This window comes from Sporisorium graminicola, chromosome SGRAM_18, assembly GCF_005498985.1.
Source record: "Sporisorium graminicola strain CBS 10092 chromosome SGRAM_18, whole genome shotgun sequence".
Taxonomy (NCBI): domain Eukaryota; kingdom Fungi; phylum Basidiomycota; class Ustilaginomycetes; order Ustilaginales; family Ustilaginaceae; genus Sporisorium; species Sporisorium graminicola.
Genome location: NC_043727.1, coordinates 446,439 through 474,164, shown reverse-complemented (window position 1 = coordinate 474,164; position 27,726 = coordinate 446,439). Strand labels below are relative to the sequence as shown.

Genomic DNA, 27,726 nt, shown 5'->3' with positions numbered 1-27,726 from the left:
CCTTTCTTGCACCACGAGTCCATGCGCAGCTCTTCTCGCTGCAGGCATCACGCCTGGCAGCGGCACGTCCGATCAAGAGTACTTCTTCGAGCTCGGCACAAAACCTCAGAGGCGCACTCAGAAGAATGGGCCAAGGCTCAAAATGGAACTCGAAACCCCCTGCTAACGACAAGGCGGCCGCACCCCGCACAGCGACAGCATCGTCGTTGAAGAGTGCATCCACTAGTCATCGATCTTCGGCCGCCATATCGGGAAGGAGACAGACATCTCTTCGCAAACGAGATCAGGACCGCAGCTTCCGCCTCAGAGCAAAAGCGCTCGTCGAACATCTCCAAAGCACGATCCGTGATATCAGTGGACCTTCTGCCAAATCCTCCTCAGCCTCTCTAGCTCAAAGTGATGCAGCTGTCTCAAAAGCTCTGTCTCATTTCGAAGCCGAGATGAAGGCGCTGCGTGTCATGGTCAAGTCCAAGGATGTCCTCGTTGATCCTGACAACGCCTGGAAGTCAGCTTCCCGCATCAAAACTCCCTGCAACGCTGCAATTCGGCTATGCTTGCAGACCGGAAAGTACGAGCGCGCCTTCAAGCTGCTAAACCAGATGAAAAAGGACGGCATCTTTCCCAACGCAGCCACTTACAACGTCATCATCAACGGCCTCACACGCGCGCTCGTTGTCCAGACACACTCGGCGTCGGCATCGTCGCAACGCCACACGCAAGACTTGCTCGAACGCAAAGAAGTACAGCGTATTCGCGACGTGTACCAAGACCTCGAGAAGCTGTGGAAGCAGGCTTTTCCGCGCTACTTCCATCGCACGGGAGCACCATCTCCCAAAGAGGCGCTCGTTCTCGACAAGGACGACTTCCACACTTTGACCGAACAAGCCCGTCGCAATCTTGTCTCGCAACAGGCCAGCATTCATGAAGCACGTGAATTCCCCAAAGTTCTTACCAATGCCCTCGGCGCCTATGCTAACTTCCTACGCTACGTCGATGCGAAGGAGGAGCTAGGCAGGCTCTTTGATCGGCTCTTCCCCACAGCGCTGCTTGACAGCATGGCAAAAGGTCTGGCACCTGATGCCTCTCCACAAGACAAGCTTGAATCGATCAATCGCAAGCTGTCCGAATGGCTGCCTTTGGGTGACAAGACCACCTTCTCTGTCTTCTTGATGGCTGTCAACGAGACCCCGGGAACCGATCGCCTTGCCATGGTGACGCGCATTTGGACTCGACTGGCAACATTGCTGGACCTCGAGCGCCATGAGCTTCTCTCTGCGTCTTCGTTTGTTGACAAGAAGCGCAAATCCGATTCAAAGCGTGCTCGTGCTTCTGATGGCGCACATATCGAGTCAGATGCGCTCAGATTCGTTCCCGACGATCAATTCATGGTAGACCTCTTGAACCGTCTCAAGATTCTGCCGGACGCGGACGCAGCCCTCGAACTTGGTCTCGGTCTCTCTGTTCTATCCAAGGTCTATGGCCTCGACCTCGAAGCGAGCGCTGAGAACATCGTCAGAGATCCGCAAATGTCGGAACCGGTCGAAGCATTTGGGCCCGAGCACTACCTCCGAAAGGACGTCAACGCCATGGATCGAGTCAGCGCACCTGTTGCCCAGCTGCGTGACCCCAACGTGACCTCGTGCATCTTCCGTCTGCTTCTCAACGCTGGCGCCTGGGAGATGTACATTGCGCTCTTCAACTACCTCTGGGCCCGAAACCACGCCGAGCAGATCAGCGCTGGTCTGCAGACTGACAACGTCACCGCCATGCTGTCGGACACAGCTGTGTTTGGAAGCACGTTACGACCCGCTTTGGCCATGCGAGTTCTCTGGTATCTCGCCAAAATTGGAGATCCGGCGGGAGCACGGGTCATGATTGAGGCGATGAAACGTGCAGCAGAAGGTGCATCTATGCGGCGCTTCGAGACACAAGAAGAGGGCGACAAGCGAGGCTCCCGTCGTTCTGCAAAGCCGCAGGAAGACCAGTCGGAACGTCACTCATCGGCGCTTGAATGGAAGCCAGCCGACATCTGCTACGCCCGTGCATTGCGGGCCAATCTGACGGCCGCGATCAAAGGGCCGCAGGGTCTCACTGCCGCAAAGTTCAAGAGTGGTGACGGCGGGCAAGGCTCGTCGCCTGATAGCGCCGAGTTCGCCAATCTCGGAACATATGACGTGTGGACCGAGGCAAAGTCGCTCTTCGCAGAGTGGAGCGATCTCAGAGACGCGGGCAATAGCAGCAGCAACCGTAGCACGCGACGAGACAAGCATGACGACCTCTCACGTGTCCATGCGGACACTATGCGGTCTCTATTGCTGCACATCGCTCGAGTCTGCGCATCGCAGCAGGGTGACCAGGGGGCCGAGGTAGCGAGGGAAGCTCTCCGCATCCTCCACGAGCGCGTGGGTCTCGAACAGCTGGTGGAAGAAACAAAGCAATTAGAAAAAGATGCTGCCCCCTCGACCCGGTCCAACTCGAGCAAGGAAGCCACCGCTGTACGCTTCAGCTCGTACACTCCGGCCTACCTGTCCAAGGTCATCGCCCTGGCACTCGATACCTCTGACCAGTCGTTTGCGCCAAAAGCTGAAGTGGAGCTGTGGAAGCAGGTCAAGAAGACGATCCCCGCTGCCAGCGCCTCGGACGAAACCGAAGCGAGGCCCGCTGAGAGGCAGAGGTCCCGCGACGTGCGTGGTCGGCATGCAGGGGGTAACCGACTGCTGTTGTCGAAAGATGACTATCTGGAGCTGGAAGCAGAAGGGGAAGAGGACGGGGAGGAACTCGAGCTGGCAGAGGAAAGTTCTGGCCGCAGGCGTGGTGATGGATCGTACAGGATGCAACGGAGATCGCGTCACGTTGAGCAGGAGATCGAGCGGTGGGTGCGCGGCGCTTCTGTATGAGAGTTCGAGCTCAATCACGAATTCGATATATAGCAGCACTGATCTCGCCAGATGAGCGATTGTCTATCAAGTACAGTAACGTATGAGTATGTCGTGTTTTATTGAGTCGGGAAAGAGCGTTGGCGAGAACCTTCTGAACAGTCTGAGCAAGGGTGATGATTTGTTGAACCTCTTTTTCTGGCCACATTTTTTTGTACGGCTTTTCATCCTTCTTGAGGATTTGATGAGTACAGTATAAAACGCGACTTCTTCTCCTAACGGAAGATCGCTTCCACCTTGTGCTTCCGCCGTTCGTTCACATGATGGAGATGGATGCCGCTTCGCAAGACCCTCGACAGTGGCCTCTGCGCATCACATCTGACGAAAAATCGAACTGTCTGAGCCCATGCTACCAATCAGGGTTCGAAGAGGTTGAAAGTATGTTTTACAAGTACATTTGCTGATGGGGGCTGAAAAGTGCGACCGGGGTCGAGAACATTTCGAAGAGATTAGTCGGACGCAGAGCTGCGGCTGGCGACTGGTCAGTTGCGAGCCATCTCATACGCGGCGACCCGGCTCGTGGGCGGGATCGTTTGTGATGGGGAATGGATCCTGGCCGGTTTGCTGCTGAGAGAGGGCGAGCGCTTGTTGCGAGATGGGCACTTGGCCGCCGTTAGCGGAGATGATCTGCACGGCGGAGCAGCGAGTCAGACGAACAAGGTAGCAAAAATCTTGTCAGCTCGTTGTCCCCCTTTTGGAAGGCAAGCAAGAAGATCGGCAACTTACCAGACGCTCATCGCGACGAGACTTCCATACTGCTGCCGTCAGCCAAAGACCCCAGATCTGTGTCGTGAGCAATAGCACCGGCCGGAGCAGAAGGAATTAGCGAATAGCCCACTTTTACTTCTTCAACTGAGCATCCTGTGACGCTCGACCACGAGAACAAGAGACTTACACCGAGACCAACGAGACCTGTAACCGCGGTTCGATGTGCGAGGTCGACAAAACTTGGCACACGCTTCGACATGGTGGCTGCTACTATCGGATGGGCGAGAAAGGGGCTTGTGTACCGTTTGTTGTCCGAGCCACGTATGCTGGCAAGAATGGATCCTGTACTGCTAGTTGTTGCAGTGGAAGGAAAGCTCTTGGTAAGGGTCGAGGTGTGGAAGTGGAAGAAAGTCTCCGCTGCTGGTTTCGTGTTTGAGTCAGAATGTGGAGAAGAGATCCCGGATCGACGGGAATCGGGTGATGCTCATTTGCTGAGATTTCGAAAATGTTAAGGCTCGAGCTATTTACACAATGGTGAGAGAAGCTCGATGGCCCGTGTGCTCTGTTTGACAGAACGACGGAAGCTGTCGAGTGACGTAGCGCAAAAAGCATTGCCGCAACAACTTGCCGTCCTGCAAGTTCACGTCGTTGCAGAATGGCTTTTCGGTCGTTCGGCTCCAAGCGCGACCTGGCCTTGTGGCAGCAACAAAGCACCACGAAGCCAGCCGCGCCCGCCCACTGCTGCAAGGATGACTGGCTTGCAAACGATGATGATGAAAATGATGCGGAAGTTTCTCTGTGAGTCGTCTTGAGCCCTCCGATCCGGTTACAAGACTGTCAAGTCAAAGTAGAGCTGCTGGGCATTTGGCCAGCCCAAGTATGAGTGTGCACGCTCCAAGTCGTTCCTCGACACACCTCCACTCAAAGACAGCTAGCTACGTCTGTTCGGGCAAACTACCTTTTGTTTGTCTTGGTCTGCTCAAGAAGAGCCAGCATCGTACTACGACTTCTTCGCTCCTTCACTCCCTCCTTTCCTTGTCTAGCGTCTACAACTCGAACTTCTCTCATCATCCTAAAAAGTCGATTTAGTGGGCTTCCAGGATCGCACAAAGCCAACATAACCACAGCAGGGTCGAACGACTACATCCACGCCAAAGCGTATCCTGTACCTGACCAAGTTTACCGACCACGCATCTCTGCCCTAACGATTTTACGATGATTGGCGCCGCTGCATCGCGCACTATTCTGTCATCTGGTCTGAGGAGCCAGCGTGCAACCACGGCCTCTGCCATCTCCGCAGCCAGGACCTCGTCTCTGGCTTCGCGCAGCCCCCTGCTGGCTCCTGTGCAGCTGAGAGCTCTGCACACGTCTTTGCGACGAAGCGCGGCCAACCCGCAATCTGGCAAGCCTGCTTCCGACTCGTGGTCGCACACCAAGCAGAACATCAAGGAAGAGGCTGCCTCGCTGCGATCTAGCGTCGAGTCTGCGATCGCAGGCGGCGACAAGGGCGAAGCTGCCGACGCTGCTGGGTCGGGATCCAACACGAGCGGTGGAGGAGGTGGTCCGTCGGGTGCTGCCGAGATCCTCAAGGATGCGCGAAGCATCACTGGCGAGATGGCACAGGCGGTTCCCCGGCCAGCTCTGCTGTGGGGAAGCGCTGGTGTGATCCCGTACGTTAGCACTGCGGGTGCCTCGATCTGGCTGGCGCGAAAGGAGCACCTGGTCAGCCTGGGGCTGGACAAGTCGATGGACAGCGAGACGGCGAGTGCGCTGCTGCTGCACGCTCAGAACATCCAGGTGGGCTTTGGCGCCGTGATGCTCTCGTTCCTGGGCGCCATCCACTGGGGTTTCGAATTTAGCAAGTACGGCGGTCGCATCGGCAACACTCGGTATGCCATGGGCGTGCTGCCTCTGGTACTTGGCTGGCCCACTATGCTGCTCGCACCGCAGATGGCACTGATCGCGCAGTGGGCATCGTTTGTAGCCGTGTGGTTCATTGACCTGCGCGCAACTTCGGCCGGATGGGTGCCCAAGTGGTACTCGACCTACCGTTTCTGGCTCACGTTTGCCGTGGGCACCAGCATCATCGCCACGCTAGCGGGTACCAACTACTACGCGCCGGGCAGCCGCAGCACGCTCGGCGGCACCGGCTCGAAGCTCGAGGAGGAAGTCAAGGCGGATGGCCCTACCAAGATGAAGCTGCTCCAGCAGAATGCGAAAGGTAACAAGGGCGGTGTGATCAAGCACAGTGAGGTGAGCGGTGATGTCGAGGCCACCAGTGCGGGAGCTGAGGGCGACAGCTACGTGACCATCGGTAATCCCAAGCGCAAGGAAGAGGAGAGGAAGGAACAGGAAGAGGAAGAGAAGAAGAAAAAGGAGGAAGAGGCCAAGAAGAAGAAGGAAGAGGCTAGCAAGGGTGGAGATGACGACAAGAAGGAGGGCGACGACAAGAAGAAGGACGACGAGTAGTATCAGGCGTTTCTCCACCACATCGGTCCGTCAACCACTATCTGTACATACCCACTCCCTCTCGCTTTCGCAATTTGCAAGTTCTCGCAGTAATGAATGTGCTAGCTGGTGATGATCCTGACGATTGAGGAAGGAAGGGCTCTGCAGTGAGCGCTCGTGTGACCTCGTCCTTGCGCAAACATCTCGGCCGGTAGATCCAACGTGTTCGCGAATATGCACGGTGCTGCACGATAGAGCGCACGTGCGGTTGCGAAATTCAGCCTCCGCTTTCGTTTCGACCACTCGGCCCTTGATGCCAGTTGAACGGCGTTGAGCTGTGCCACGCTTGCTTTTGCCTGGAATCTGAAGTCGTTGTCATGTTGATCTGATGATGACCGTTGAGAAGGATGTGTTCGCACCTATGAAAGCAAGCTTGGAGAGGGACGAGATCGATGCGCAACCGTCAATCTAGATCCCCGAATCCGTGCGTTTGATTGTAGAGCCAATTTCAAACCGAAAAAAAGACCGAATATGCAGCGCAGGTCGCTCCGCGTTCTATCTGTATCAAATCAGAGAGCACGGCGGGGAGGTGCTTCGTGCGCTCGACGTGTGATGTGCCATCCTCCACGAGATTTGTTCCCTTTGTCGGCGAGGATGGCGGTGTCGTTGCTGCGATACTTGAGGAGGTTGGCGAAGTGAGAGCAAGATTGCAGTACGAAGCGTGCATGCGGGAAAGCTTGGAAAAAAGTAACCCGCGCTTGTGAATTTCAAAAAAAAAAGTTGGGTTGAAAGGCTCTGTGCGCTTCGGCTAAGTGACAGAGTAATGTTTGGCTCGCTCACTCGCCCAAAGCGGCTCTCTATCGCCCATTGGCTTCCACAGTTGTTCGTCGTTGTCGACACCAAAGCTTCCTTCCCATCCACACCACCTACACCTACCACCGGCGATCTCCCTCTTTTTCTCCATCTTCGTATTCGTTGAGCACGCCTGGCGCTCCACCTTTCCGACTGCGGACATAGGACATTAACGACCCCTCGTTCAGCTTGATTCATTCTGAACAGCTGATATCACACACACAAACACAAACACACACAATGTCGACTCAACCACTGCTTCAACGTACCGCTGGCAAGCGTATTGCCCTTCCAGTACGAGTGGAGCCCAAGGTGTTCTTCGCCAACGAGCGAACTTGTACGTCTTCACAGCACACTCTATCTGTGGTCGTTTCGTAGCAAGTGTGGTAGACTGACGAATCACTTTTCCTTGTTGGTTTTGCGCCTCGCCCGTGGTTGACGGCTACACAGTCCTGTCATGGCTCAACTTTACCGTCACGCTCTCGGCGCTCGCCGCGGGTCTGCTCAACTTTGGCGACAAGATCGGACGCATCTCGGCCGCCATGTTTTCCTTTGTTGGTAAGTCGCCATTGAACCCAACACATTCACACTTGCAATCAGCGTTCTGACTAACTTTCTCACTGCCCTTGTTACTACGTGTCGTTGGTGACAGCTATGGCGATTATGGTGTACGCACTGCTCACGTACCACTGGCGTGCAAGTGCGATTCGCAACCGCGGCTCAGGCCCGTACGACGACAGGTTGGGCCCCACGGTGCTCTCGGTCATGCTGCTCATCGCCGTGCTCGTCAACTTTATCCTCCGCTTCAACGCCTGATTCGTCATTCATCGCACGTTGTTGTATCCAATTCACTCCCGCGGAGGAAGCTTTGTTCGGCATATCACCATGTCCTCGCCATTCACGCCTGCAAACACACATTTGATCATTTTTGCTTCTTTCCAGGTCGCTTCCGGGTAGAGCGTGTGATAGGGGTTGAGATACTTTTTGCTGCTGCAGATAGGACCGAGGGCATGTGGGGCGGGGGCCGCTGCTCGCCTGTCCTCCCCGCGGCACGTGTTGGTCACCATCCGACCGCGCAGCCGCACCTGCAACGCAGAAGCTGCACGGCTTAAGCTCACCACCGACCGCGTCGTCTCTCTCACACCGTTGGGAAGCATTGTCGAGTCTTCTTGCAACGTGCAGCGTGCCTCACACAACGCCACTACAGACACGCAGGAGGGTCTGCGTGCCCCTGGAGACTCGATGAGATTGGAGCGTGTGTGTCATACTGTAGAAGAAGAGAGAGAGAGCGGCACGCTAAAATTAATGGGTAGAATACAAGTACGAATAGAGAGAGAGAGAGAGAGAGAGAGAGAGAGAGAGAGAGAGAGAGAGAGAGAGATCCGTCGAGCAGGCCAAGCTGACTCTTAAGAAAAGCCCAAGATGAAAAGACGATATGCGAATGCGATGCAAGTAAAGACGAGAACAAGAGAGAGCACGAGAGAGAGTGTGTGTGACTAGAACGAACAACAACTTCCTAACAAACAGTGGCCGCGCGGTCACGACGCAATCGTCGCTGCCGCTGTCGCTGTCGGAGTCGCGGCCTGTTCCATGACCATGTCGATGGCCGTTTCGGTCGCCGTCACCCCAACCTCGGCTACTCCGAGTGCGCCCAGAGTCGCAGCAAACTCTTGCAAGTGGTTCCTTCTGTATTCCAAGATGTCCTGGACCAGCACACTGGGACGGATGGGTTTGAGCAGCCAGTCATCCATGCCGGCCTGCTTGCCCTCGTCAAAGTCGCGATCCGCCGAGTGCGTTGTGGCGGCAACAATCCTCGCCCTCTGGTGCGTCAGCATCATGCTGATCACCTCGTCCAGCGCACCGTGGCCTTCGACATCGGGCGGGTTGGCCGACTGCGCCGCCTCATGCATGCGGATCTGGCGCGTCGCCTCAAACCCGTCCATGATGGGCATCGAGATATCCATCAGCACCAGGGCCGGTCGCACCTCGGCATAGCGTCGCACCGCTTCCAGGCCGTTTTCGGCCTCGACTACGCTGATGCCCTGCTTGCGAAGCGGAATCGTCAACACCTTGCGGTTGATCGGATTGTCATCCACCACCAGAACAACAAAGGGGAGCGAGTCTTGCGGGTGGCTCGAGCCGCACATGATCGAAGCTGCCTGTAGCGCAACTGCTGCTGCTGCTGCTGCCGCGGGAGGAGGAGGAGGCGTTGTAGACGGTGAAGAGGACGACGAGGCGTAGTAGCACGAGGATGCGGATGAGGACGACGAGCCGGAGGAGGACGAGGCAAAGTACGGGTCGTACGCCAGGCTTGGGCTAGATCCGATGATTGATTGATGCGACATGAGGATTGTGGCCATGGGTTGCGTGCCTTGGCTCTATATGTCAAAATGGAGTGGAGAGCAGTAGTCGTCGCGGATAGTGCTGATCGCTAGGGATATCGGTGCTGGACAAGGATGCGCTGAAAGTGATGGTAAAGACGGTAATCGTCGACGAGGAGATGAAGGTAGAGGGAGAAAAAGGCGCTCGACCGGGGGGCACCAGAGCAATGATGATTAAGTTATATCAATCCTTGCCCTCAGCCCAACAGCCAAGGGTGGTTAGGAGCTGCCCACAAAAAAGAACAACGCAGAGAATCAGCGGGAAACAAGAAGCCAGGTATGGGCTGGTACGCGGCCAAGCCACGCGCTGCTCGGCAACGCAAAACGGCGCGGGCCAAAGCAAGGCTGATAGGCAAAGGGAAGCGTGCAAACCACAACCAAACGCCGGCATAGCAATGGTCGGCCAAGAACAACCAATTGGAAAAGTGACTAAAGCCACACAGTGAGCGGAGTTTCGGCGTGAAATTGTGCTAAGAGAAAGCGGTCCTTTGCAATTCTATTCTTTTTGGGGCCATCTTTCAAAAGTGCAATGACGGCTTTGCTGAATATGCTGACCGTGACAATGCAATGACGGCGTTCCACTTTTCCTTTTCCTGTTCCTTTCCCTTTTCCCTTTTTTTTTTTTTTGGCAGCTGAAATTTCGAATTTGGATTTCTGGTTCGGCCCGGCAGCGTGGAGAAAGAAACAGAAAATAGAGTTGGTGGACGGTAGCGAGCGAGATTTCGCTCGTGGTTCCCCTGGTACAGTACAGTACGGCTCTGCTCGTCGATCTCTCCACTGATCAAGCCCGGCATCCGTCCCTCTTCAGCCAAGCAGGCCAAGCAGCCAAGCCTTGGCTCGATGAGCTCCGCTTGCCCGTCCCGCCAGCCAATGTGCTTTTCGTTGGCCGTAGATTGCATGTGTCGATAGTCAACATGCCCGTCCTCCTCTGTCACCATCCTCTGTCACCGCCGCGCCTCTCAGCTCTCGGCACCCGCTCTCCGTATCACGAACTGCACGACCAAAAGCCGCTGCTCGCTTCAGCGCTGCTTCCCACCCGTGTACTCAAGTGGGTCATGCTGCATGTGCATCCCGGTCCAACAGACAGTGAGTGAGTCAATGTGGGCGTAGGCGCGGGTCATCAACGGTTCGCCGTCTAGGGTGTACGGAGTCCTGTCCGACTCCGAACGTCAGATCATCCCACATGATCGACACTTGTCTGAACCTGAGACGAGACCCAGAGGTCGGGCGAGCCTGATCAGGCCATTGTGTTGGTCCCTACTCTCAAGCTGTTCACGCAGAACCTCGGACAATGGCCTTCGACAAGGGAATCGGACAAGGGGAAACAGCGCAAGCAAGATTCTCTTCCGTATAAGACTGTACTGTACAATACATACGGTATTGCAATGCAGCGGGAAAACAGCGCCCAAAAGTTTGGTTTTGCGGCGAACCGGGATCGGCGTGCTGGTCAGCCTTATCGACACGAACAGTTGCTGGTCGAATGGGAGCGAGCGATGGTTGTCTGCACCTCGAAGCAAAAGCAAATGCCGGCAAGTGGCGCGTTCGTTTCGGGTGCGACATCCCGCTTCTGCTCTCGCGGCTCAACCCGTCCAGCAAGTCGGAACAGGCAAAAGTTTCTGTTCGAGTTTTCCGGGCGTCCTGTCCACTCGACAAAGATAAGCATCACACGCCGCGCTACGTCGTTGCGCTTTTGAGACTGGGCTAGGCATTGCTTCAGCTGGAGCACGAAGCAGAGCTATGCAGGAGGTAGGGTGCCGAGCAAAATGCGAGGGGTTCGGCAACCGGACTCGCCATGTACTCTGGACCGTCCAAACGCTGGAACGGCATGCCGAGCAAAGGAGCTCTCAGAAACTGGCAAGCTGCTTCTATCATTCAAATCCGAATCCCACATGCCGTCGCTCGGCTGCATGTGCAGCAGGACGAAAAAAAAAGAAAGAAAGAAAGGTTTCTAAGCGAGCCAAATGCCGAGGCATCCCACAACGCAGCCGAGCACGCGAATCCGGTCCCAGAACGTGGGCCTCCACGGTTCATGTTGAACCGCTTTTCAACCACCTCGTCTCCAACGCTGTTCGTGATCGATTGCATTGCGCAGTCATGAAGGTAGAGCCGAGACGATGGCCTACATGGTCAAGACCCGGAACTGAAATCTCGGGATTGGCTTCGGAGTCCCAGCTGCCAGTGTCGGGTTGTTGCGAATTGTGTTGCACGACGGCGGAGTGTCAAAAGGCAGACAAACTGAAATTCAGTCCTCACGTTTTGCGAAAAGGAGCTTTATCGCTTGCTTTGCAGCTTTAAATTTCTCGAGACCAAGCGGCGGCAGTTGAATTGTCTTGTCTCTGACGTCGTTGCGCGTGGTTTCAATCGCCGTGTCAAGACCATTCTGTATACTGTTTATCGAAATTTGGCATGCTGTGCAACGCATCCGGTTCGTTCGCTCGCTCGACGATTCTTGCTCAATAACAGCTCAGCCGTCAAAAGCAACCCGAATTTGAACCCATGGGTCCCGCGGAATTGGCTTGCCGACAACACGGCGAGGCTGACTGACTGGTTGGCCGTTCGCTTGTCCGACGTGGCCGACTTAGCCTCGCGCCTCGCGCCTCAAACCGGCATCGATGCTTCTCCAACCGAGACTCGACAGACGGTGTGGTGCACAGGGAGGGCCTGCCTAGCACACCGCTGGAGTCCGGCTGGCGTTGCATGTCATTTGACGCCTGCTCACTCGGCAGCATGCACCGCCAGCTTTCTCTATAATCACTGGCGTCGAGATGCATCGGCGTTGTACGGTGTCAAGTTCGCGTAGCACCACAAATGGAAGCTGAGAGGCCGTTGCAGACGACGGCAACCTCTCAGGTACTGATGTCCTCTACATTTCGCTGTCCCGAGAATATGGGCGACGAAACACGAGCTCAAGATGCATTCCTCTCCCTGCAGCACGGGTATCGCCTTGCAGATACTCTTATCCTGCAGAGTGACGATCCCGTAACAGCCAAGGTCGCTACATGGGGGACTCGGTCTGCAGCTAAACTTTGTACGCGCATGCACATCCGACGGAACGGGGCAAGGGTTGGCGCAAGCGACTACGAGCCAAGAGCCCGTTTCGGTGAGCCCGACCGCTGGCTAGAGCAAGCGCAAGAGAGTTAGTATCACAGTCCTTGCTGCCACCTCCTCATCGGCGCTCAAACACTAGGAGGATGAACAGCATCCGGGGGCTTGGGACACGTTGCCTTTCTCTGCTATCCGATGTTGTGACTGCAAGTCTGTACCTCGGGACCGGTCTTTGCGGAGCCTCGACGCTATCGTTCGTGTCGGACCAGCGTCAAGCGAGAAACCGACAATGCAATGCGTCGGGCCGAACAAACGTTGTCACGCACCTGGCACCGGTGTATGGGCGGCGAACCATGCTCGCAAAACCCAAAGCAGGCAAAGCGAGCTGACTGAGTTTCCACAGCGTCTCCGCAAAGCCCTGTGCATACAGTAATAAAGTGGGCTCGGCTCGCAACTCTCGCACATGTTCCTGTTTTCGTTCGGGTCACTCCAACCGATTTGGAAGCCCCGACCAGCAGACAGTTGTCACGGGAGCAAATTAAACTTAATTATTAAGTAATGTTCGTGCCTTCGCCCGTTTCCGCGCCGATCTGGGACGACCATCGAGAACCGCAGAATGGGAAAATTCCAAAAAAGAGCTTATTTGTTCCCCGCCCAGGATGTCGATTTTTGCCAAGATTCAACAGAATAGAGCTCAGTCTCTGTCTCTGTCCGTGCTGGCAATCATTGGCGTGTACCCGCAAAGACTGCATGCAGCAGCCTTTGCAAAGCGTTTGGTCATTGTCAATCGGATCGGACAAGAGACCCCCAGATTCTCGGGTTAAATCGACGATGTGCCGGCTCTCCGATCGAGATTCGAGATTAGAACTGCACTTTATCGTCTCAAGACCGTCTGCCCCCGATCCTGTGCAGCATCGGCGATCCGCCGTCATCTGCTCTCCGCTTCATCCGAAGCCTGCCTTGGACATCAAGTAGACACGGGCACCGATCCTTTCGGATCGGTGGGAAAAGCACATACTTCCTGGATGCTGCGCGAGACTCGGTCAGCCCGCTGATTCTCTCTAGGACAACGCGCCAGGATTGAAGGCAGGCCGTGCGGCTGCCGACGCTCGTCGTCACGTGTCGTCCCTATTCTGACTTACATACCGTATGCACGAGATGCTTGACCGTTTCACTTCCGGTTCCAACTTGAGCTGGTTGGGCTGGGCTGGCAGCGGTTTGAGGGGAAGACCTGCTCGTACCGGTTTTTTGGAAGGTCGCCACTGAGTGAAGGCAAGCGAACCAAGCTCAGGTGTGTGGTCGACCTTGACGCATAGACTTGACAAGCCTCCTTCAAAGAACGGACGTTTCTTCTCTATTGCTGCTATATTGCAGAGCACTGAAGAACGTCAATGTTTCTAACGTGATTACAGTAGTGCCGACGCATATGTAGTACCGACGCACTGCACGAAAAAAAATCAACTGCAGTTCAGTCTCCAGCAGTTCAGTCTCCAGAAAATGACCCGGACTGTGCTTGACGTGATCAGTGATGGTGATGAACGTGCGTGAATCTGCAGTGGAAGCAGCTCTTCGCTTACTGAACTTGCTGTCAGCAAGAGTAAGTGCCCTCATTCGTGCCTTGTCATTGCCATTGTCTTATCGGGCTTAAATCAGCCTCATTTTTGGCAGAGGATGCATGATCGACAACATCAAGACCATCCATGAAAGCAGCTATCTGTTTTGCTGGCCATTGGTAATGAGGGACTTGCCATCATGTTGACGAAGGAAACTGTCCATGCTGTTCCACTAGTTGTGAAGAACGATGAGCAATGACACCCAGATCACGCGCGGTCCCAAGCTGAGAACAACTGGCATAACAATGCTGACATCTGATGTGATAGCTCCGAAGCTCTCGAGCGTGCATTGCTCCCTATAACAGACTACTGGAACCATACAAGCCCATTGCGGAGAAGCCAATGGCACCCAGGCAGAGACAATACGCTTGCTGATTCTTCCTGTAACTGAGGAACAACAATGAGGAAGCCTATACTTTCAAAACGCACTTGATCCGTACGGGCAACATAGATTCTGCCCAGCCCACGCTTCAACCGGCATGTATCAGAGCTTGGGGTGAACACTGATCACCTCAAAGACAGTGACTAAAACACCTTCGAGACTGAGCTGCAGTTGATTTGTCTTACGCGCTGCGTTTGTACTATACAGTATGCATAACTTTTGTGCGTCGGTACTACTGTATTTACGTTACTGCTCGCAAGATATGCATCCCATCGGCCACTCTCAGGGAGAAAGGTGAGCACCGAAAGACCTTGCAGTGTCAGTGGATCGCGTGTCCTGCTCAGGAGAACAAATGTACATCAACAGCTGGCGTATGGATGTCATTGCATCTGAGGTATGTGTGTTGTCGTGACCCTTGATTTCACAAAACGAGGTTCCGACAGGACTGCGCTTATGCTAGGGTCATCGTCAGCGTTCGCATTGCAACTTTGGAGTCGTGATATCGAGGTTGTCAGTTGTCAGGTAGGCCCAGGATGAAGATTTTCCATCCACGACGCAGGACTCTCCATACACACTTTTAGAACGCCTGGTTGTGATGTTTCTGCAGGGGTCCTCGTATGCACCATGATCTTTCCTCACCAGAACAGCTACTTTTGCTACCGTTCTTTTGGGCCACGTCTTGATACTACTAGATACCTGAAGTTCAACCCAAAGAGATGGCCATTTTCGCGTACACCGTCCTCAGTCTCTCCAGCGTCCGGTGCTCGCATGCGCAGGACGATGCTAGTAGGGCCATTCAGAGTGCGGGAAGCATTTGCAAGGCGGCGTAGTCGTTCTGATCTGATGCACGGTTTATCATCCCGATGGGGCCGGTCCCGATCGTGTGTCTCATGCTTGATCTGGCACCGGTGAATTCCCAAGGCAGCAACATCGGCGCCGGCCAAATTCTTTGCTGCAAGCGTTCGAGCGCACGGGCGTTGTCGTCCCGATGCACAGCTTGAGATGCGCAACACTGCTTCTTCTCCACTCCGCTCTTGGAGGCTTTTCTAGTAGTCGTTCGGGTGCAGAACATTGCTCCATAGACTGTTCCATGCAGCATAATCCGACAATTCCGCGCTTGCTCGAAAGCCGCCGAACATGCACTGCCGAAACGATCCGATGTGCACAACGTGCCGTGTGCCTCTAGCTGAGTACCGATGTTTGTTCACATGGGCCGAGGCGGTACGTAACAAACTTTGCACACGCGAGAGTGGGGGATTCTCGACTTTCTCGGCTCGCCGCATAGTTGCCTCTCACAGCCTTGCAGTAGCGTACCCTGACGGTAACGACCCCAGTTTTTTTTTTCTCTCTCTAGCAGGCGAACAATTTAAAGAGCCGCCGCTACTGCTGCTGCGTCGGCTAGTTGCGCGGCGCCTTACTGCCTGCCAGTAGTGAGTGCAGAATTTCGAGCACGGTGAATTCGTCGATTGGTCGTTGTTTGAATTTTGGCCAAACTTGACAGCTAAGCGAGATGCACGACAAAAGCTCGGGTAAAAAGCGAGTCTGGACCCCTGCCGACTGCACCGCTAGTTGAGGCTGTACACCGACCTGCTGCCGAGGGCGTCGAACGTCTCGCCAAAGCCAGGATCAACAATGGCGGGCGGTCCGGTCCGGACCAGGCACAGACCGTGCATTAATCCTGTCGGGGCAGGCATTGTCGGGTTGGGCAACCCTATAGGGCGAGGCGAGGTCCAAACTTTCCCCGTGCACACAGGACATTGCTACATCGGGATTGGTCGGAGCGTTCGCGCCACTCCAGTCGTCGTCGCCAGAGTGGTCCGTTGTTCCTTGGCGCAATGAGCTCGCGTATTCCTGCCTGGTCGCTTGCGCTTCGAGGTGGTTCGTCTGACTCGTCTCGGGCTATGTTGGACCTGGCGATAGACTTGTCCTCCGACGCCGCCCAAGCAATCGTGCTTGCATGCAGACCCCTCATCTCCAGTGATGAAGATGTGTTCCCTAAACTTGGTCGCAAGAGATATGGTCGCCATCGTCGACCGAATGTCTCGCCCTTTGCGTACATATCGCCAATATTCAGGAAGACGAACAGCGCTTGAACTTGTACGGTGTTCTTGACTTGATCGGAAGAATAGCAAATGGCGTCGATGCGCTCGAAGAAGTCCGGGGAGGTTCAGTTTCTTGACTGGCCTTCGGTTATGAACGGCTGCCCCGGTGGCACAAAGCGCGGCAGCTGCCAAGAACTTCCGCATACGCTTACCCGGGATTTGGGTCCTACTTGGACGTTTGCAAGATCTAGCGTGTCTTAGCACAAGCGAACGAGCTGCTGGCAAGCTGGACATGTTTGCTTGCCGAGGCTGTACTCCGAAGTTGGAAATGCTACAAGCTACTGCTCCAGCCCATGGGGATGTCATAGGGCGCTGGAGGAGCGGGACATTGGACGATCCCAGACCACTGCGTCGGAAACGTCCGAAACCGTAAAGACCATTGACTCGGTAGCGGAGCCAGTGAAACCTATCAACACCGACGTTCGACCGACATGTGTCACTTGCTTTTACAGCATACTTAGCGAGTCCGAGGTATTCTCGAGACCTTCATGCGCTAGGACGTGGCGAACAGATCTCGACGGACGAGCCCACTTGGCCAGCAACCTCCGTGCGTTGGTGAGCTTGCTGCGTGCGTCGGGAGTTGAAAGCACACGACATGGGCACTGCAACGGCTCAGACGAGCGCGTGATTCGCACTGGACCCGTGGCACACGTAAGGGTCACAAAGCAGGGGAACCGGGCCGAACTCACAGCACAACACGTCACACAGTCTGGACCGCAGATGCAAGCGACGCTGTGTTGTCGAATACTTGCCGAGCTAAATAGGCGTCTAACATATTTTAAAGTTTTTTGCCGAGTCGTCAACCGCACAGCAACGCCCGGTAGCGAAGCCTTTCTCAGCAACTTCATTCCAACCCCTTGGATGAGAATCGAATCGTCTGCCACTGCTGCCTCCTCGCCCTCGGCCAACTGCATAGTACACCGTACCCTCCTCCTCTCTGGCGGTTTTACTGTCGTGTTATCGAACTTCTCACGTCTTGCATGCATGCCCAGACCGATGCATCAGATAATATGCGAGTCCCTACTGCTTCTCGGCAATCCTCTCGTTGGCGAGTTGTCTTAGTATGATGGGAAGCGCCTCATTCGGTCATCTCCGGAACGCAATCAGGCGAAACGCAATCAGACGAGTCGAACGCTCGAAGCGGCAGAGTCTTCGGATCTAGACCTTCACTGATGCGATCTCTGCAACAGGTTGGGTTGCAACCACCCACTCGAATCATATGTGAATCAAGTGCGTTCTTGATCAGGCTAATCGATTCACGTTGCCTTTAGCCCGCACGGTCGTAGCGTGCCTTGCTCGTGAGCCGCAGTGAGCCGCCCTTGACAGAAACGATCTATGTTTTATGTCCCACTAGGAGGATCTAGTAACGCGATTCGTGTCTTAGATGCGAGTAGTGCACCGAGCTTTTGTCTCACGGAGACCAAGATGAATTAGAAGCTTAATGGCCTTTCTGCCTCGACGGATGCACGGCTGCAGCACATGCTAATGCTGCCGAGACAAACAAGTTGCAGCACGAGAGCAAACCACGGGTGGCTCAATGTTGCCATTTTTGGCGACGTCGCAAGTTGCATCGCACGCAACGGCTCTCTCCCTTAGCTCTCTGTGCTTACGCCCGAACCGCGAGATCGATCCATGCTCGTCCGTGGGTTGCCGATTCTCGCATGAGCGCATGGCTGCAACATTGCTTGCTGGACAGGTGAGAACATCAGGATGACTGAGGTTGTCGCAAATGGGTCAAGTTGTTACACCAGGGTGAAACCACCAACTTTGCTGTACGGAGTCAGGACGTGGGCGCAGCTTCTCCACCCTTTTGGGTCGGTGGACACCGTTCGAAGCACGAACAAAAGCTGTCATACAGCGCACAATGAGCGGCCAGATGGAACGCCGTTTGTGCATGCATTACAGTTCGTTCTGCTTCTCTGTCTTCTTGCTGCATCCTCATCCCCCTCTGGAGGAGCGGAAGTCAGTCAATTCCGCTCGCCGGAGGCGTTTTTTTTTTTTTGTCTTTTGTTTTTCCTCAGAAAGTACTGCTTGGCGGTTTCGTCGAGTTGAAGGTTTCGCTGTGACATTCTGCACCCTTGCTGCGCCTATCCAAACTAACCGACTGCTCCGCAAACGATTGTCTTGAGTCTGCCTTCGGCACATGCACCGGCCCTGACTCGGTTCGACAACGCCGTTTGTGCCTTGCTTCCTGCACGTCCACGGTCCGCGTCACCTGTCGTTACCAGGATCCCTAATCTCAAGCCCGGTGAAAGTTTTTAAAGGTCACCCAGCTTGGAGTTCCTCTCTCGATCTGATTATAAGCCCCCCCTTGCTTGTCTCCCTCATGTGCACCGGGGTTCATCATCGTCTTGTTTTCTCTCCACCATCTCTGCCCGGGCTTTTCTTTTCTTTCGGGCTTTTCTTTTGGTCGAGGTTCTGCTTGATGCCCACGCCTTCCGACGCGTTGACAGGCGTCACCATACGGACCCTGCCTAATTCCGACTTTACCGTCATCACCTGCGCAATACGCTGCAAGCCTCAGCTTTTCTGAGCATTGACACTCTACACACCCTACAGACGATAGTCAACCCCTTACCGCAGCACCCTCCTCTCGACTTCAGCGTATCTCTCTCTCTCTCTCTTTTCTTGCAAGCCTTTTGGGCAGTGTGGAACGCTCGAGGTGCAGACTCGCTCAAGATTTTCTTTTCTTGGCTTTTCCACTCATGTCATCGCTACTCGTAATCATCCGTGACGAGCATCAGCAAATTAGAGAGCCAGCCAGTTCCGTGACAAAGGCAGGCTCTTGCAACGCTGGGCAGACGCTGAAAGGCGTTTCCCATGGACTCGAGCCAAGACCTATCCTATAGATCTCTACCTTCCGCTTCCGGGAGTGAACGCGATACCGGGGCTCCCCGTGATACAGTACCATTGGCCCTGGATAAGCGAAATTCAACGGCGACCGCTATTTCAACGCAAGCTGCATCCACACACGCTTACGGGCCGCGCTCGACACGGAGGGAGCAGGACACATTGGCATCATCATCGCTTTTGCCGGCCCACATGGCACTACTATTGCCCCCAGCGCCGTCGTTTGCGGCGGTGCCGCTGCCCTTCTCAATGACGACCCAGGTGGATCCGTTGCAGCTTGGCGGAATGGCTGCGCAGACCTCAGGACTTCCCGGGAATGTGCCGTTAGATCTCTCGCTGGCATCGCCAAACTTCATCACGCCGGTCGACAACCCCATACTATTTCAAAGGGGAAGTAATCCTTATGCTTTCGGGCACGCAGCGACAAGCCTGAGCAATCGGGGATGGAACGCTCATCCAGCCTCCACCGCGACCGATGAAGCCGGGTCACTTGGTCTGTTCATTCCGACGCAGAATCAGAATTCCTCATCCACTTCGCCTTCCTCCTTCGCCAGCCCTAGAATGCAGCCACGGCCAAGGAAGAGCGCTATGGCAGTGCCTCGCTCGCTCTCGACCAGCTTGCTCAGCTTGAACAGGCAAATTCCACATCTTGCACAGAGCCAGGCTGTGCACGGCAGCTCAGAATGGCAAGCTTCATTGCCAACTGCATCAAGCTTTCCGGGAAAGTCGGCGGAAGGGAGCCTCACACAACAGCAGATGCTGGCGTACAAGCAGTCTTTGACAAAAGCTCACACTGAACGGCTCGGCGGTCTGCTGGGTCTGCAGCATCCACTAGCCCCGGTCGGTAGTTCGGGAATCGCATCAATACAGCCAGTGGCGGAAGCAACACAGCCGCCGATGTTGCCGTCAGTGTTTGACAACTTGATAATGATCGTGGATCGCGAGGACACGGTTGTATGGACAAGCGACTCGATCCGTGCCTGTGCGGGCATGTTGTTCAACCCTGCCGCAGGACGAGACAATGTTGGCGCAGGTTGGCAGTCGGAGACGCTCGGCGGGAAGCTGGTTAAGGTTTCCGATCTGCTCGCTGATGAACAGGAGGTATCGTGGTGGCAGGAGGCATGTCGCGAGATCCGCTCGATGCAGTCTCAGGAACAACACGCTTCGGCCACCTCAGAGGAACCCACTCGATTCAGGAAAGAGATAGTGCTCGCGCGGCGCAATCCGCAAAGGGACAACACACTAATCGAGCTAGCTATCGTCGCCACACGCAACCCCCAAGCTGCAGAAAATGGCTTCCTCATGGTCCAGCTACGGCCTGCCTCGATCCCAGCCATCGCCACCGTATCCTCGCATCCCTCACTCTCGCATCCTTCTCGACCCTCGTTTCGCGCTGAAGACCCAAGCGGCACGCGGGCAACTTCCGAGCTGCGTCTGCTCGTCTCGCGAAGCGGACTCATCCTGCGCACCACCTCTCCAACCAACCCTGCCACACGGTCCAGCCAGGGGGATTCGATGCGGGGTAGCGCAGAAGCGCGGGCGATCTATGCGCTCTTTGGCGACAGCACGAGTGTGCCCGCGTTCGGACAGAGCCTAGTGGACGTGCCCAGGCTTGCACCGCTGTTGCACGTGGTTGCGCAGGCTGCGGTCGTCGGTCTTGCCCAGACAGTGCAACTAGCAGCGGGGGGCAGACAGATCACGGCGACTGTTCAGCCGGTGCTGAGGAGTGCCTCGGTCGGCGCCGAGGGGAGTAGACGTACTCATGCTGCAGCGGCCAAGGTGTGGATCACGCTGTCCGCGCCTAGCGCGACTGTCTTGCGACGATCCAGCTCGATCATGCCGCGTACAGTGACAGGTTTTGGTAGCCGGGGTGCGGGGGTGACGGAGATGGCGCACCTGATGAGTCCGCAAAGCCGTGGTGCGGGCCTCGATCGGCGTCACAGCTACCAGGCGTTCAAGCAGGACCACAGCTTTCACGCACCGTTCGGGGCGGTGCCTTTTCCTAACCAAGCTGCTGCTGATGATGCTGCTTCGGCCGCGTCTTATTTCAGGCAGCCAGGAGCAGCACAGACAACATCAGCGAACCAACAGCACTCCCCCACCTACGGCAAGGGCAGAGAAGGCAGCACGCAGCCCACGCCCGAGTCTCCGCTTCCGGACAGCCAGAACAGTCGCATGGAAGGCAGCTTGCCTGTCAACGACAGTCTCAGCATGCTCATGGCGCAACTCGAGCAAGAGAACCGCAACTTGCAGCGCCAGATCGACGCACGCCGGCGCCGACGCCAGATGCAAGCGCAACCGTTCGTGCACCCCTTCACGCAGCCGCAGTGGGGTGCAACGCCTACACAGCCGTTCCAAAGCCATCACTCGTCGTTTCCAGCCCTTTCCCCCAGCGCTTTCCTCGGAGATACGGTGCCAGGAAGCTGTCCGACCAGGCTACAATATCTTCCTTAAAATGTTTCCTCAACGTTTTCGTCGTCTCTAATTTAGTCTCGCAGTAACTCGATCTCTCTATCCTCTGTAGTCTTGTCTTTGTATCCCATGTTTTCCTCTTGGTTCCGTTATTCTTGTTCTACATTCCTCGCAATACACGTGCACATCCATATCACACTCCTATTATGATGATGAGGAGCGCAAAGTCGACATGTTGAGGAACAACGGTCACAACCGCCAAACAGAGGCTTTGATCGATAGGTGTAGGTGAAATGTGTTCATATATATGAAATGCCTACATATATACATTAGCCTTCTTGACAGGGAACTTGGTGTACCCGGACATAGCTCAGTTGGAAGTAGCGATGGTTTGTAATTGGAAACCCTAATCCGGTATTAACGGAAAAGCACCATAGGTCGCCGGTTCGATTCCGGCTGTCCGGACTCTTTTTTTGGTTGGATTTTTGTGGCCTCTTCATTCAAGCTTGGCCACAGGTCACATCTAGCGCAAATGTCGTAGAATAGGTGAAACGGTCGATGATGACAAGGCTGCTGCATCGACATCGAATGCTGGCTGAGCTGAATATCGTGCGTCACAGCTGGACGGTGACTCTGTGAGCCGGTAGATGCCATAGCCGGCACTACAATTTTGATTGCCGTGAAACACCAATGCAGGCGGGAAAATTCGTGCTTTCTTTCCAGAAGTGGCTGGTGCGGCGGCAGAGCGCTGAGTCTGTCTCGTGCACCAAGGGTCGTTTCCTGCGGGGTCGGCGCCGGTTCACCACGCAGTCAACGCAGTCAGTCGTTCGGGCTTTTCTCGACTTCTCATTATCATCATCATCCCGTTCCTCAACGTTGGCTCTCTGTCATCAGCAACACCATCGACGTGTACCGGACAAGAAGAGAAGCAGCACAGAAGCGCCATTCACCACCTCCCCGGCTTCGATGCACCGGTGCCTGTCGGGTCGAGCTCCGAGCTTCAGTAACTTGAGCACCATCTTGCACCACGGCTCATCCTCGTCTCAGATCCTTCACGCTCGCCATTGCTCCATCGCCGCTCCGGCATCCTATAGACATAGAATACCAGTCCACCGCACAATGTCCGATGACTCCGACTCGCCGGCCTCGGCAGGCAAGCGCCGCATCGACACCATCGGACGTCACGTCCAGCAAGTCGCCCCCTTCACCACCTCCTCTACTCCTTCATCACCGCGGCCGTTGCCATCCCACGCAAACGCATTCAACGACGACCGCGAGAAGCTCGGTACCTTCACGCTCGGCCCCAACGTCTCCATCCCCGTCTTCCAGCCCAAGCTGCCCGAGCGTCTACCTTCCACCCGTCTGCTGCTAAACCTCGACGATCCGATCGCTCTCGAGCATCTCGAGTTCCTCTCCAAGAAATGGCAGCTCGGCCAGGACGTCTTCTTGCTCTCAGCTCCCGGTCCGTATGCCCGCCGGCTGAGTCTCACGTTTGCCTCGCTCCTCCAGCTACCGTTTGAGTATGTCTCGTTCCATCGGGATGTCGGGGAAGCAGAGCTACTGCAGACGAGGAGCTTGTCGGCTGGCGGCAACTTGGTGTTTGAGGACGGGCCCGTGATCCGTGCAATGAAGAACGGTCATCTGCTGATTCTGGAAGGCGTCGAAAAGGCGGAACGAGGCGTTACTCCCATCATCAACAACATCCTCGAGAACCGGGAACAAAACCTTGCGGATGGCCGGCATCTCATCCCGGCGGAGAAGCTCGCCGCTTTCCAGCAGGAAGAGGCACAGCACAAGGGTGGGAATGCAAGCCGCTTCATCCCTGTCCACCCGAACTTCCGCGTCATTGCCACAGGTGTCCCCGTTCCACCTTACCGCGGGTACCCCTTAGATCCTCCCTTCCGCTCCCGATTCCAAGCTCGATGGATCGAAGGTTCTGTTCAATCGACCGTGCCCCTCCCCGAAAAGCTCTCCTCCGACGCCCAACAGCTCCGCTCGCGATGGAGCCAATGGGCAGCCCTCTTGCGGTACCACACCACCCTCGCCCAAGGAAACGACGTCATCCCACCAACCTCGCGCCTGCCCAACCTCCCAACCACTGCTCTACCACTCCTGACCGATATCGTGAGCACCTTCCCGCCAACCAGCTCGCTCGTCAGTCTCGATTTTGACGAATCCGACCCGCTCCTGCCCAAATGGCCACGTGACCTCCCCGATGACATCAAGACCGTCGAAACGAGCGCATCGACGCTCGCGCTGCTCAGCTCGGCGTATCCGCAGGTATTTGCTCTCGACGGAGAGAAGCGCAAGACACTCGACTCGCTGCTAGGGCAGCTGCAGATTCACGAGCAGCAGGGAGAAGGCGCTGATCAGGCGACCCTCGCCGCAACGGGATTTATGGGTTATCTTGTCGACGCGATCGAGAGGGCTTCGCCGACCACGGTCAAGATCACGTTTGCCCACGTGGCAGGCGCGGCGCCTAACGTGACCATTGAAGCCGCCTGTGGAAACTTGGATCTCGCTCCTGTACCCCGACTGGGCGACACGACGTTCCTGGGACAAGAACTCATCGTCACCCCCCGAGTGCTCTCGATCTACAGCCGGCTGCTCCAGCTGCACGCACTCGGCAGAGACATCTGCCTCGTCCCCGCCAACAAGGCCACCACCCCAGACAAACCCGGCGCAGCATCCACGTCCGACCCGCTCGCCGCTGCTGCGCACCAGCCGTCGTCGTCCACCACCACGTGCATTGGCCTGATGGCGGCTACACTGGGCTACGCGTTCGAGTCCGTCTGGCTCTGGAAGGATCTCGGAGGCGGCGAGCTGCTCATGCGCCGCTCCACCGCCAGTGACGGCAGCACGACGTGGGAGCCTGCGCCTCTTGTGCGTGGCGCTATGCAGGGCAAGCTGATTCATCTTGCTGGAGTCGACGTGTTGGGTCCTACGCTGGGCAGTCTCGCGCGTCTGCTGCAGGACCGAGAGCTGGAGCTGTGGAACGGTGCCCGTATGACCGAGAGCGAGTCAAAAGAACCGCAGCTTCCTTCGCCAACGCCGAGCGGCCCGTCGGATCTGACGGTGGGTCCGACCATTGCACCAGGCGAAATCGTGCCCATCCAACCAACCTTCCGTGTGGTCGCCACCGCATCCAAGGCCACAGGCTGGCTGGACGAAGAAGCCAGCACGCTCTTCGCCATCTGCAGCACGCGGGCGATGGACGAAGACGAGGAGCGCCACATTGTTCTCTCGCGCGTAGGGCTCGAAACACCCACATCCGACATGAAGCGAATGTTCCACTTCGTCAACCGCTACCGCGAGCTGAGTGCCGATCCCAACTTGGGACTGGCCAAGTCGCGACGCCTCGGCACACGCCAGGTGATCCGAATGGCTTCGCGCCTCGCGCGCTGGCAGGACGACTGCGATGTGCACGGCCTCATCTGGCGCAGCCTGCTCGTCGACTTCCTGCCCATCACTGTGCGCGAGGTGATCGCCAACCTGCTCACCGAGTGTGGCATCTTCAAGCCGGGCACCGAGGGTGCCTTCCAGTACGTCCCGCGTCTGTGGATCGGTGACCCACAGATCACTCCGCCTGCCGACGGCAGCGGCGGGGCGGGCACACTCGACTTTGCCGCCTCGGACGGCTCGGACCGCGAATATCCCGTGCGCTCTATCCCGCGCTACGACGCCAACACCCTCGACCCGGAGGGAAAGACGCTGATCCCAGACCTTGGCCGAAGCTTCTACAACAACGCGCAGCAGAGCGGTCTGATCCGATCGTTTGCCGAAGATCTCGTTCTGCTCGACGAGCATTTGTTGCTCATGGGTTCGCAGGGTACAGGCAAGAACAAAATCATCGATCGCACGCTCGAGCTGCTGGGCAGGCCGAGGGAGTACATCCAGATGAACCGCGACTCGACCGTGGCGGGTCTGCTGCAGCAGATCGCGTTGGAAAAGGGACGGATCCATTACTACGACTCGCCCCTGGTGCGCGCAGTCAAGTTGGGACGCATCTTGGTCGTCGACGAAGCGGATAAGTGCTCGACGGCGGTTTCGGCTGTGTTCAAAAGTCTGGCCGAACGCGGCGAGTTGAGTCTGCCGGATGGACGACGAATCCGACCGGCCAAGAAGGGCGAGCGCGCACAACAAGATGCAGCAGCACCGTCGGGAACGGCTGGAGACATCCTCGTGCATCCCGACTTCCGCCTGGTGCTCCTCTCCAACCGACCGGGCTGGCCGTTCTTCGGCAACAACTTCATCGAAGTCATTGGCGAAGGCTTCAGCTGCTACGCCGTTGCCAACCCTGACATCGAGTCCGAGGTGCGCCTGCTCAAAGCCGCCGCACCCAACGTCGACGTCGACCTGCTCCGCCGCCTCGACCTCGCCTTCCACGACCTGCGCGCCGGATTCGAAGCGGGCCTGATCAACCACCCTTACTCTCTGCGCGAGCTGCTGCACCTTGTCGCACATATGCAAAAGTACCCCGAGGAGCCGCTCTCGTCTGTGCTGCTCAACACGCTCGCGTTCGACCTGCACCGCCCCGAAAGCATCCGCTGGGTGGTCGAGACGCTGCGCAAGCGCAACCTGCCCATCGAACAGCTCTCGCTCGAGGTGCTGCGCGAACAGGATCTGGAACGCATCCGAGCCGCCGAAAAGGCGGGCAAGGACGGTCTCAAGCCCGAGTTCCATCCGGGCAAAGAGGAATTCGACCCCAGAAAGGCCGGCCGCGACACGAGCCTCGACAAGCCAAAGGAGGGCAAGGTGGATCCGAACAACGAGGTGCACGTGGGCGGCAACCAGTGGAAGGGCGGCGTCGGAGGCGGTGACACGATGGGACTCGGAGGACGCGGTGGCTACGGCCGCCAGTATACAGGCCACAAGATCCACCAGATTAGCAAGGAGCTGAAACAGGATGTGCCGGAACACCTCAAGAAGCAGGCGCGCGAGATGGCGCGCCAAGCTCTCGAAAAGGAGCTGCGCGACAACGGAATGCAGCCGCACGAAGCGGTCAACCTGCACGAGATGAAGCAGAAGACGGCGTCGCAGGTCCAGCACCTGTCCAACGTGCTCAACGACCTCAAGGCGAACCGATACGAACGATCCTGGCTGACACGCCAGCAAGAGGGCGAGCTCGACGAGCGGCGGCTGTCTGAAGGCCTCGCAGGGGAGCGTGGCATCTTCAAGCGTCGCGCCGAGATGCCTCCCGATCCGGGCGCGCCCCAGGTGAAGCCCAAACGTATCCGCATCGTGCTCGATCTGTCGGCATCCATGTACCACATGCAGTACGACGGCCGCTTGCAACGCGAGCTCGAAGTGGCCCTCATGGTGATGCAGGCCTTCTCGCGCGTCGAGGACGCCACCGAGCGCTTTGCTGTCGACATGGTCGGCCACAGCGGCGACCTCGACATGATCCCCCTCGTCCAGGTCGGCCACATGCCCAAAACCGACGGCGACATGTACAGGATCTTGAGGGCCATCGTCAGCCACACCCAGTACTGCGACTCGGGCGACAACACGCTCAAGTGCATCGAAAAGTCCATCCGCCAAGTCAAACGCCCCCTCAAGACCGATCCTGACCACCAAGACGTCCACATCGACGCCTCGACCGCCACGGGCCTCAACGCTCCCATCGTCGAGGAAGACCCCTCCACTTCGCCCATGGACGACTACTTTGTCATCGTCTTGTCCGACGCAAACCTCTCGCGATACGGCATCACCCATCACCGCCTCGCCCAACTGCTGCGCCTCGACCCGCAGGTAAAGACCTCGCTCATCTTCATCGACAAGGGCACCGAAGCCCAGTATCTCGCTAGACAGCTTCCCACCCAAACCCACGTGGCCCGAGAGACCAAGGACATCCCACGCATCCTCAGCAACATCCTCACCAGCGTCGTTCAGAATTCATAGATTGACCTCGACGATGGTGGAGGAGCAACTTTGCTTTGGCTTTTATGTTTTCTCGCCTAGATCGGATCAAAACAGTACAACCTAACGTTAGAAATA

The 27,726-nt window shown here is 56.4% G+C and overlaps 7 protein-coding genes across 7 annotated transcripts; 5 read left to right on the top strand and 2 right to left on the bottom strand.

Annotated features, from left to right (window-relative positions):
* Positions 1–125: 125 nt before the first annotated feature.
* On the top strand, positions 126–2,897 carry EX895_002960 (uncharacterized protein; the record flags this gene model as incomplete). The annotated part of the gene is made up of 1 exon (XM_029883558.1): positions 126–2,897. The coding sequence occupies one exon, from the start codon at positions 126–128 to the stop codon at positions 2,895–2,897; it is 2,772 nt and encodes a 923-aa protein (XP_029740235.1).
* A 537-nt stretch (positions 2,898–3,434) lies between these two features.
* On the bottom strand, positions 3,435–3,903 carry EX895_002959 (uncharacterized protein; the record flags this gene model as incomplete). Its single annotated transcript, XM_029883557.1, has 3 exons — positions 3,435–3,563; positions 3,663–3,719; positions 3,832–3,903. 3 exons carry the CDS (start codon positions 3,901–3,903, stop codon positions 3,435–3,437), a joined length of 258 nt encoding a protein of 85 aa, XP_029740234.1.
* A 956-nt stretch (positions 3,904–4,859) lies between these two features.
* EX895_002958 (uncharacterized protein) lies at positions 4,860–6,113 on the top strand (the record flags this gene model as incomplete). Its single annotated transcript, XM_029883556.1, has 1 exon — positions 4,860–6,113. The coding sequence occupies one exon, from the start codon at positions 4,860–4,862 to the stop codon at positions 6,111–6,113; it is 1,254 nt and encodes a 417-aa protein (XP_029740233.1).
* Positions 6,114–7,184: 1,071 nt separating this feature from the next.
* On the top strand, positions 7,185–7,760 carry EX895_002957 (uncharacterized protein; the record flags this gene model as incomplete). Its single annotated transcript, XM_029883555.1, has 3 exons — positions 7,185–7,281; positions 7,395–7,502; positions 7,597–7,760. The coding sequence occupies 3 exons, from the start codon at positions 7,185–7,187 to the stop codon at positions 7,758–7,760; spliced, it is 369 nt and encodes a 122-aa protein (XP_029740232.1).
* Positions 7,761–8,482: 722 nt separating this feature from the next.
* On the bottom strand, positions 8,483–9,304 carry EX895_002956 (uncharacterized protein; the record flags this gene model as incomplete). Its single annotated transcript, XM_029883554.1, has 1 exon — positions 8,483–9,304. One exon carries the CDS (start codon positions 9,302–9,304, stop codon positions 8,483–8,485), a length of 822 nt encoding a protein of 273 aa, XP_029740231.1.
* Positions 9,305–20,073: 10,769 nt separating this feature from the next.
* On the top strand, positions 20,074–21,771 carry EX895_002955 (uncharacterized protein; the record flags this gene model as incomplete). Its single annotated transcript, XM_029883553.1, has 1 exon — positions 20,074–21,771. One exon carries the CDS (start codon positions 20,074–20,076, stop codon positions 21,769–21,771), a length of 1,698 nt encoding a protein of 565 aa, XP_029740230.1.
* Positions 21,772–22,848: 1,077 nt separating this feature from the next.
* Positions 22,849–27,630, top strand: EX895_002954 (uncharacterized protein; the record flags this gene model as incomplete). Its single annotated transcript, XM_029883552.1, has 1 exon — positions 22,849–27,630. The coding sequence occupies one exon, from the start codon at positions 22,849–22,851 to the stop codon at positions 27,628–27,630; it is 4,782 nt and encodes a 1,593-aa protein (XP_029740229.1).
* Between the last annotated feature and the right edge of the window lie 96 nt (positions 27,631–27,726).